The sequence below is a fragment of the Ictalurus furcatus genome, chromosome 14 (assembly GCF_023375685.1).
Source record: "Ictalurus furcatus strain D&B chromosome 14, Billie_1.0, whole genome shotgun sequence".
Classification (NCBI taxonomy): domain Eukaryota; kingdom Metazoa; phylum Chordata; class Actinopteri; order Siluriformes; family Ictaluridae; genus Ictalurus; species Ictalurus furcatus.
In genome coordinates, this window is record NC_071268.1 from 23434261 (window position 1) to 23445605 (window position 11345).

An 11345-nucleotide genomic window follows, 5' to 3' on the forward strand; every position below is an offset into this window, starting at 1 on the left:
TGATGGTATATGAGTATGTACTGAGTGGATGTGATGGGTATATGAGTATGTACTGAGCGGATGTGATGGTATATGAGTATGTACTGAGCGGATGTGATGGTATATGAGTACATACTGAGTGGATGTGATGGTATATGAGTACGTACTGAGCTGATGTGATGGGTATATGAGTATGTACTGAGCGGATGTGATGGGTATATGAGTATGTACTGAGCGGATGTGATGGGTATATGAGTATGTACTGAGCGGATGTGATGGTATATGAGTATGTACTGAGTGGATGTGATGGGTATATGAGTACGTACTGAGCGGATTTGATGTGTATATGACTATGTACTGAGCGGATGTACTGGGTATATGAGTACGTACTGAGCGGATGTGATGGGTATATGAGTACGTACTGAGCGGATGTGATGGTATATGAGTACATACTGAGTGGATATGATGGTATATGAGTACGTACTGAGTGGATGTGATGGTATATGAGTACGTACTGAGCGGATGTGATGGGTATATGAGCACGTACTGAGCGGATGTACTGGGTATATGAGTACGTACTGAGTGGATGTGATGGGTATATGAGTACGTACTGAGCGGATGTGATGGTATATGAGTACATACTGAGTGGATGTGATGGTATATGAGTACGTACTGAGCTGATGTGATGGGTATATGAGTATGTACTGAGCGGATGTGATGGGTATATGAGTATGTACTGAGCGGATGTGATGGTATATGAGTATGTACTGAGCGGATGTGATGGGTAAATGAGTATGTACTGAGCGGATGTACTGGGTATATGAGTACGTACTGAGCGGATGTGATGGGTATATGAGTACGTACTGAGCGGATGTGATGGTATATGAGTACATACTGAGTGGATGTGATGGTATATGAGTACGTACTGAGCTGATGTGATGGGTATATGAGTATGTACTGAGCGGATGTGATGAGTATATGAGTATGTACTGAGCGGATGTGATGGTATATGAGTATGTACTGAGTGGATGTGATGGGTATATGAGTACGTACTGAGCGGATGTGATGGGTATATGAGTATGTACTGAGCGGATGTACTGGGTATATGAGTACGTACTGAGCGGATGTGATGGGTATATGAGTACGTACTGAGCGGATGTGATGGTATATGAGTACATACTGAGTGGATGTGATGGTATATGAGTACGTACTGAGCGGATGTGATGGGTATATGAGCACGTACTGAGCGGATGTGATGGGTATATGAGTACGTACTGAGCGGATGTGATGTTATATGTGTACATACTGAGCGGATGTACGAGGTATATGTGGATGTCCTGAGTAGATGTACTTTTTCCTTTTATTTGACACTCATCAATAAATTAAACCACACTGTAAACAACAAGCATTTATACATAATGCTGTCTGACAATTCTGCGATTTTAAGCTATTGATCAATAATATCTCTACTGAAAAAACAACATCCAAACAATAGAAATCACAGAAATTCTAATGGTTTCCACCACTACAAATACCATTACAAACCATCAGCTAACCAGTAAAACCATTACCATTATTGGTCCTTAATGGTATCCACTAGACATACCAACAGTATCAGGCAACAAATTACCAATAGAGACCCACAGGGACTATTACAGTTTCCATTAAAACCAGTACAATTCCCAATAAAACCAGTACAAATTCTACTAGGGTTTCTGTTGTTTTTATCAGCGGGATATTTTACTCTATAGTTGTGTCCTAAATATTGTGTTGTAAAACATCTCACACATAGCCCTCTCAGTGGCATGTAAATAACATTTATAACTATCATTTATGAAAGGAGGATAGAAAATCCCAGGTATTGATTAAATAACATATTACACATACTTCATAATACTTACTGGAGAAAATGTTTGACTATGGATGTAAAAATGCACACATTTTTACATGAGAGTAATGTACATGTAAATTTGATTATACAAGGTTTAAAAATACAAAACATTTTATTTAAAGCACCAAAGATTAAAAGTTACTAGTGAAATATAATAGGATGTTAATAGAGAAATATGTTTTAAGATTTACCGGACTTTGTTTTAATATGTGTGTCTTCTTTTATATTGCTTTTCCCAATGCTCACATTCCCCACAGCAGATTTTCAAGGTCCACCAAATTGTTATTGTCTTGTTATTGTTTGTGCTTAAATAACTGGTTGATATGCTTTGATAAAGGTTGCTATTTTGTGATTGCTTACTAAATATTAAAGAAGCTGCTGCCAAGTGGCACTTTCTGCTTCCTGTGCTTCTTAGGTGGAGTGCCATTACCGCATTTGTCTTATCTAATCGTCATCAGACATATTCTAATCCATATGTTCATCATGCCCGGTGGCTTAGTAGTTAGCACGTTTGCCTCGCACTTCCGGGATTTGGGGGTTTGATTCCTACCTCCGCTCTGTGTGCGTAGAGTTTACATATTCTCCCAGGGTTTTTGTTGGTTTCCTCCAGGTACTCCGGTTTCCTTCCCCAGTTCAAAGACAAGCATTGTAGGCTGACTGACATTTCCAAATTGTCCATACTGTTTAAGTGTGTGTTCGATTGTGCCCTGCGATGGGTTGGCGCCCTGTCCAGGGAGTCCTCCACCCTGTGTCCTGAGTCCCCTGGGATAGACTCCAGGCTCCCCATGATCCTGTGTAAGATAAGTGGTAAGGAAAATGGATAGACATAGGGATGCTCATCATGCCATGGATTATCTTATCGTGACCGCGGTAATTGTTCCTTTGATTATACATTACGTGAAGTAAACATATATTTGGTCAAAGTTACTTGCAGCATATTGAAAACATTGAAGTATGTGGCTTGTTTTTGTATATAAGTTGTTTTTGTGAACTCCTCATCCTCTCTCAGAACTGTTCCCTGCCCCACTGGGTATCACAGCTCCACTCTGCACCACTAACCCTCCCAATAAATCCTCCCCCAAATCCTTGGGGGAATTGTGCTGACTGGGTGTTTGCTGTGTTGTGTTGGCAGTAGTAGGAGTGATGACACTGGCTGAGTTAGTCAGTGCCATGGTGCTTCTGTTGAGAATTCTTGCGTTGCTGCTCAAGCCACATGCAAGACCTGTGAGATCACACAGGCTACCCATGCTGTTGTTGGTATTGTTGGTGTTGCTGTTGGATGTGCTGGATGCATTTATGCACCCTGAGCTCATGCTGCTCTGAATGGGGTTCCGTATGGGAGGAGTGAAGGAGAACACTCTCTCTCCGCCTCCACTCATCGCACGGGCACTTAAGGGTCCCTGCTGTCCTTCTGTTGGAGGAGGAGTGTCCATAGAGAGACAAGAAGTTGGAGGGTGATGCGACAGCAGCGCCTGATTTATCCATAGTTTGCTCGGAGGGCACATCTCTGCTACAGGATCGGGGAAGGAGAAAGTGGGCACAGAAGGGTGTCCTGAGCCGTCTTCTCCCATCCCAGAAAAGCCTGAGGATGTGGCACGGGGCATGTGGCCTGGTGTATCAGGAGGCAGCAGCTGGGATCCCAGCAAAGGGTGAGAAAGTGAGCTGATGCTGTGTGCCAGGTCGCCCTGTACCCTGCGGGGTGGGCGGAGACGATTAACAGGCGGGGGAATACAGTGGATGGGTGTCTGTGGGCAACTATAGAAACCAGGTCTCTCGTACAGGGGCATGGAGGAAAAAGCATACTCAGCCATGTCACATTCAGGTTGATTTTGGTTCTGGCTGTGCATCACAGGGGCTTCAGGATGCAGATAGAGTGGGAAGCGGCTGAAAGGAGCACGTGGCCGGCGACGGAGAAGAGAAGCCCTAGAAGAAGAAGAAGGAGAAGAGCGGGGAAAGCTAGGTGACTGCAAACCCAGCAAACGAGTCAAACTGCCCAGAAGAGGAGTGGAGTGGTTGGCTTCCTCATGCTCCTTGATCTGCTCCAGGTTATGCTGGAACTCCATATCTTCTTTAGGTACACTGGGATAGACAGAAAAATAACAAGTTCTACAAAAATGATTTTGCTAGCTGAAAATTCGTAGATTACATCAATTAGTCACCTGATGTCCAGAGCAGACCCCATGTAAGAGGGTTTTTGGTGTTCAGCACTGGCAGCTGTGTACGGCGGCTGAGGCTCTGATTCATTCCAGTATTTATCCTTCTTTATCATCGGAAGCATATCATACATTTCATCAACTGACAGCAGAGACACCTGAGATGTAGATGGACATGTTGATATTAAGAATTTTCGTCTCCTATAGATTGTACCCCATTCAAATTGATTCATTATTTGACCTAATCCGTCCCAGTTTTTCCTACAGTGTAAGGAAGGGAAATTTGAACGCATGAAGATACCTGTAAGTTGCGATCTACTAGCCAGTTCGTCTCAAAGTCATCATCATCTTCCCCGAATGGATTGATGAGTTGCTCTGCCACCTTGGATTGTCATTATTGAGTTGCATGACAGACAGAATATAACCAATAAAACAACTGCAGAGTTATTTACTGTCTCCTGTATAAAACAAGTATAAATGGTTGTTTTGATTTGCTTGTATCGGGTATGCGGAATACGTACCTTGAGCCAGCCGACATAGAAGAAGAACTGCAGCAGTGTGAAGACAGGAAGGTAGAAGTCGAGGTTGTGGCCCTGATAGCCCTGGGCGGGGTCGAGAAACTGCCGACCAATCAGACAAGTCAAGAAGAAACTGTATACAGCCACAGTTACTACCTTTGAAAGATGGCAGACTTATGTCAGTTTTCATGTGCAGACTTTAATGGCCTGTTTATGCTGATTCAAACATGAAGGGAAGATGAATTAAATTTTCTGTGTTAATTTTTTGAAAAATAAACCATTTCTCCATTCAAAAATCAACACTTACTAACTGCTACTAAGGTAAGATCAGCAAGTACAACTATGGTGTGTATGGATAAATCAATAATTCCACATGAACACCTTTTGGTTGTTAGTAGCATTAGTCTGACACTATTCTAGCCTGATCAGTCAGACCTGAGTGTATACAAGTGGCAGACTGATCCAGTCATAACTGTACAGCTTCATGCACTGTGAGCGCAACGTATTTAACTCCTAAAAGGAGAAAAGACACACACATACACACACACACAGGCACATGCAGAATTGCCAGTACTATTTGATAAAGCTTTTACACAGCAATTCTCTAGAACAGCACAATCGACTCATATAGTTCTGCAAATATTTGTTCTTTTACCAAATAGAAGAAATGTTTAAATGAATGAGCTTCAGAAATGAAGTAATTTAGGAAACTATGTATTTAATATAGTGTCACAGAGATACAGCTGTCAGACGTACGTTTAGAATGGCAGAGAGCGCGACATCATTGTTGATGCGTCCATCTGTCCGGGCTCTCAGTGCCAGATTCACAAACCACATGCAAGGAACCCAGAATTTATTATGAGGAGAAGGCAGTTCTTCCAGATGTCTTAGTTCCTCTACTGTCATCAATCCTGAAGGGGAATTAGTTGTTTTTGGGGTTTTTTTAAAATATAATGCAGGTTAATGCAGTCATATAATTGGATGTTCAGATTTAAGAGTCTAACATTATGTGGCAGACTCACAGGGCAAACAAAACAAACAAATAACTTCAGGGGGGTATTCCAGAAAGCAAGCTTAACGTACCGTATTATAAACCCTGATTAATGAAAACCTTGTTTACTTGGACTACAGGTACATCTCAAAAAATTTGAATATCATGGAAAAGTAAAAAAAAAATTCTGTAATTTAATTCAAAAAGTGGAACTTTAAAATATTCTAGATTCATTACACGTACAGTGAAATATTTCAAGAATTTTTTGTTTTAATCTTGATGATTACATCTTATAGCTCATGGAAATAATGTTTTTTTTATAAATAAATCAAAATATTAGAATAAAGAATTTATAATGCAGAGATTTTTTGAGATGCACCTGAATGTCGGTTCCAGAACACCTGTTAGGGGTTAGTTCAATCAACCTCAAATTGGTAACTCAGAGTTAATACATGCGCACATTGAGTACATAAAGAATGTCAATGGATCGCCGATTTCAGGAGTCACCATGGAAACCCAGGTGAAAAAAGAGGTTTTAATGCATGCTTATGAGGAATATAAGCCATTTCTACAAAAAAAAACCAAACAAACAAAAAAAACTGCTACATCGGACAGAGAGTTGGCTTGGAAAAAAGTAACGGCTCGACTATGTGTGAATTTATAAGTTCATAAATATCTGAAAAGTTTCCTTTCATTATGATGCAAAATTGAACATTGATCCTATTAGACCCGTGCCGTAATATTTAATAGATATGCCTTTACTTTTATACCTCCATCACTTTCTTAACATTGTACATAGTACTAATAATATAATAGGCTTTATATTTTATCAGGTGTGATCCTTCTGGACTCAGAAGAACTTGGAGTCAAGTCAAAATGAAACACAAAAAAGATCATATTTCATAAACTTCCTAAATTGTAACCTAACTAATTGGCCCAACCTTCTATAATAACTACTCTCTAGGTTCTATATAGCCACAGGAAGAAGGCAGAGACCCGTAAAATGGGTGGGGACCACCAGCACCTTCACTCACTCCGGCTGAGGAGCTGGCACTGTCCCTTAATCAAGGGGACAGTTCATCAGAGTCAACTACCTCCCATGATAGAAGCCATGATAGAAGTGGCTTGGTAAAAATTGTGTAGCACTTAGGACTTTTTTCAAAAAGTTTTTTTTTTAAGTTTCCAGTGCTTTAAGTGACTTATCCTTAAACAATCAAGATGACAATAAACACATGGTCTAAAAAAAAAGGAGTTTTAAAAGAACTCTTTATTGGCAATGTTTCATTTGTGTATTATGCATGCTTATTTTATTTGACTGCATATGGTGTGTACTGTAATCTTAATTCTAGTGCCCCTACTAGATGTTCCTTATGTCTTGGTATATTAGTTGTATTTGTTTGAGAATGTACATTGAGCATCTGATTTCATTTTCTTACAGTTGCTGATGGACACATTGTATTAACTGACCCTCCTGCAACAGCACATCCTGCTAGGTTTCAAACATCATTAGTAATTTGCACTGTAGGATGAAGAAGAAGAGAACGCCTCTGCTGTGACAGAGGTACAAAATAAAGATGCTGGGAGGCCCACAGAGGTCACGTGAGCAGCTGTGGCTCAGGTGGTAGAGTGGGTTGTCCGGTAATTGTAGAATTGGCGGTTCGATTCCCGGCCCACATGACTCCACGTGCCGAAGTGTCCTCGGGCAAGACACTGAACCCCAAGTTGCTCCCGATGGCAAATTACACATAACTTTATTTATGGACTTTAATGTTGTGAATTCTTTATATTTCCGGATTTCTTAAGTTAATACTGATGTCTGGTGTAATTTTCATGTGAATAATCTCAGTGGAAATATATTTACTGAAAAAATTGTTGAGGAGTCCAATACTTATTTTCCCCAGTGTATGTATTACAGACGTTTATGATATCAATCATATTGAATTATCATTCTGTCTACCTGCAACGGAGCAGTATAAGGTCCAGATTCAAAGGCAAATTAGAAAAAGTGACCTGGAGATGGACCTTCTACAACTTCAAATGGAGGGAAAAAAAGTATATAAAAAAGGCCAGGCTTGAAATTGAAGTGCTGAAGCATTGGATAAAGGTGGACAAAGTATTTGCCTATTGATTATTATTCTGTCAATTATTGTTGTATGGTAAAGCAATTTTCAGAGAGTAAGTTGCTATGGCTACTTAGATACCCTAAAAGATACCTCCATGTTTGGTACTGAAAATTGAGGTTATCCATTTACTCTGAGTAAACCTACCCAGGTAAGTTGCATAACCTGCTTTCTGGAATATCCCCCTGGTCTGTGAGAGCCAAAGTTCTGGAGAAACAGACCGTTAGTCCCTGTTATTTCCAAGCTGAGTTCAATACCTGACAGTGGGAGGCACCACAGCAATGGCTGCTGCATTCCACAGACTTCACTGCTCCATGCCACATTACTTAGACCAACTTATTTCCTGTTTCACACTGTGAATTTACTGCAATCAGAAATCTACTACTATGTTCATTGTGCTTACTGATACTTCTGATAATGTGTGTTTGTGTAGAACAACCACCCATTCCTATGCAACCTGCAATTTTAGTGAACTAAAATCTAAAGGTTACATTTCTAGGCATCACTAAAATGTATGTACTTCCCAAATCCAACATCGAAAAAATCTCAGTCAGAAACACAACATGGCTATATAGATGAACTCACATGTTTAATAATGCACCTGCAATAGGAAGTGTGTATTCTAGCAGTATACATGTGTGGGTATCACTGTAAGCTTGGGTGAGGACAATAACCATAACGGGTTATCATTATACCAACATAGTATGCAACATTGTAGACTGAGAGAATCCAACATACCTCCTTGTACAAGATGCTGCATGGTGGGAAACCTCTTATAGACAGCAGTGCTGATGGAGCGGTAGATGAGGATGCCAGACAGGTTGGCATAACGCACCAGACTCCTGCGGATCAGCCTGGCACCTTCATCTGCCCCCCGGATGTATCCTCCCACCAACACTGCCAAGCGGTCCGGCCATGGGATGCTTTCAAACTGCCCCCACCAGCGAGATACCACCAGGGTCACATAAAAACCTGGCTCACACAAACAAATAAACATGTGCTCAGCTTGGGAGGATGGAAATGTAGACATTTATGGTAAGACACCTGATTATACTGAAAGTGTAAAGTAAGTACATCCGCAAGGAGTCTCATAGGCACTTTGCCTTCTGGGGCTTTCAAGTGTTAATTTTGAATAAGAGGGAAAATGTATTTGGTCAACGTAAGGAAGGGGGGGGGAGGTTGGGGGTTTGATCTGAGAGACCTGCACTCACCCAATACGAATGATACAGGAATGAGTTGTGCATACTGATCACAGTAGATGGCGAGTTTCTCAAACAGCCTCCTCTGCCCATCATCCAAGAGGAACCTGTAACAGGATATAGTGATCACTTGTCATACTCTTTGACATGGTACATTTTCTCAGCAAAACCAAGATGACATTCTGTATTGCTTTGTGCAATAGATTTAAGACAAGCTGTCTTTTCCCAAATCCTAATTAGAGCTTTTATATATATATATATATATATATATATATATATATATATATATATATATATATATAACCCCAACAAAACAAAATAGACTAGAGCAGTGGCACCGGTGGTTGCCTGTACCTGTAGAGGACACTGATGATGTAGTAAAGCACAATGAAGATGAGCAGCTCTCGGTACAGCAGCTTGTAAATGCTCCCTTTCCAACGCAGTAGCAGGTAAGAGAAGGTCCCAAGACGGGCATCTGCAACCCTGCGCGAGTACGTCACCGTCATCTCTTACTCTCTGCTGCTGAGGAACACCAGCTTACCAGAACACTACTAACGCTGCCACTCAGGCTGCAGGTTCTTGAAGTTGGTGTGGCATTTAAAAAAACACATACATACATACAACAACAGAAAAACACAGAGTCAGTAAAATGATATTAGAGTATGATATTAGTGTTAGTTTGTGTATATTAGTGTGTATGTTGATTCAGTTATGGATCAAAAGAGAAATTAGAGAAAGGAAGTATAATTTAATCAGTCAGGATTTTCAATTTTTGTACAATTTAGTTTCTTCCTCATTGCTGGTTTGACAAAATTTAACACAGGGGGTCCAAATTCATGCCCTAGAGAGAAGGAGTACAGCACAGTTTGGGGATTTCCCTACTCAAACACACTTTCTTAACTCATGAAGGTTATCATCTGGTGTGTCAGAGCACTGAAATGATCCAAATGTGCTGGATTACAGACATACAGGATCAGAATTGGGTTCCCCTGATCTAATGTAAATAACACCTAAGCACTTCCTCGCTGCCACACACCAAAATATTGATCAGATGGAAGGGAAATATTAAAGCTACTCACAGTATGTAAGGAAATGAAGGGTGACAGGCTTCATGAGCAGCAGTGGAGTGAGAGATGCTGGAGAGGAAAAACAGAGAAAGGAGACGCCTACAGCTCAAGTCACTTGACATGTTAATCTCTTTTCAGCAACAAAAGAGCATTGTGGGGGGAAGAGGTAGTTTAGTAATCTTCAGTAATCCTCCAGTGAAAAATAACCTACATACACTGCCAGGACATTGTTTATCCTATAATAGTGCAATGAGCAATTTTGTGAATCAGCAACAATCCATTTAAAGGCTGATGAATAAAGAAGCTATTGACATTTATTTTTTAAAAAAGAATGAATATTGCTGTAATTATGTTCATAATTTCAGAGCAGCTAGCAACACCTGCTGGAGAAAATGCCAGTCATGCGCTCACGCAATTTAGTCATTCATCCTAGGGAAACCCATTAGCTCTGAACAAAAGAAGAAGCTTGCACTAGACATATTTGCAATATCTGGAATAGTCTGGATTTATGATAAAGGTGGTCTTTTAAATCATAACACATTTTTGCGATATTTTAGAAAGTTCTCCTCACATGGAGATCGACAGGGACGTGGCACAAGACTCGTTACATGATTGAAGATTTATACTAAATATTAACTTTCCTCTCAGGTTATACTGCACTAAGAATGTGCCAGTAGCTTTGAACACCCCAAATTACTATCAATATCATTTTAGACAAATCTTGCGCAAACACTTCCCTTCTTACCACAATTCACAATTCTAATGAAGTATTATGGTACTGCTGTAACTGGAGTCTGTACCTTCATTTATTTCATTACGTTTTGTATAAAACAATCCTCAAAACTCAGCAATTACAAAATGTATATGTCCTACATTCTTCTAGTCAAAATATTCCACTTTGTGGGAGTCTGTGGACAGATTCAGATGAAGAGGAAGCCCAGATATGAAATGAATTCAGGCTACGTGAATGTATATTATGTATGATGAGAAACCTGGATAAGGTATCGGTAACTAGGGTATACTACACACTGCAGTGAAACATCTACTGAAAATACTAATGAGGTGTTGAGCAATCGCGAATTGCAATCACAACTCATTCTTCACCAAAACTTTGTGGGACTTTTCTCCACCCAAATCTAGAAATGGATGTGGACTATCAACATCCAGCCAATCAGGATAAGGAGGTGTGTCCACTTACCTTTCTATAATGTTTATATATTTACAAAACTTCCCATGTTGCACTAGTTTTCAAATGTTTTTTAAGTGTGTCTTTGGAGGGAATGCACTGTGTTTGTTAAGATTTCAAGTTTCAAAACAGCCAAAATAGTGAAAATTGCTATTAAATTGTCCGAAACTAATTGTAACTAGGCTAGAAAACATGCAGTAGGCATACTAGCAGACTAACTAACTAAATAAAAAAACATAAT

The 11345-nt window shown here is 40.1% G+C and overlaps 1 protein-coding gene across 1 annotated transcript; it reads right to left on the bottom strand.

The window, feature by feature from the left end:
• Nucleotides 1-1185: 1185 nt before the first annotated feature.
• Nucleotides 1186-9978, bottom strand: best1 (bestrophin 1). Its single transcript, XM_053642415.1, has 10 exons — nt 9931-9978; nt 9206-9429; nt 8864-8958; nt 8391-8624; nt 5298-5452; nt 4977-5054; nt 4545-4697; nt 4325-4405; nt 4030-4181; nt 1186-3949 (listed from the first exon to the last, which is right to left on the bottom strand). Exons 2-10 carry the CDS (start codon nt 9355-9357, stop codon nt 2866-2868), a joined length of 2184 nt encoding a protein of 727 aa, XP_053498390.1. The 5' UTR covers nt 9358-9429; nt 9931-9978; the 3' UTR covers nt 1186-2865.
• Nucleotides 9979-11345: the final 1367 nt, after the last annotated feature.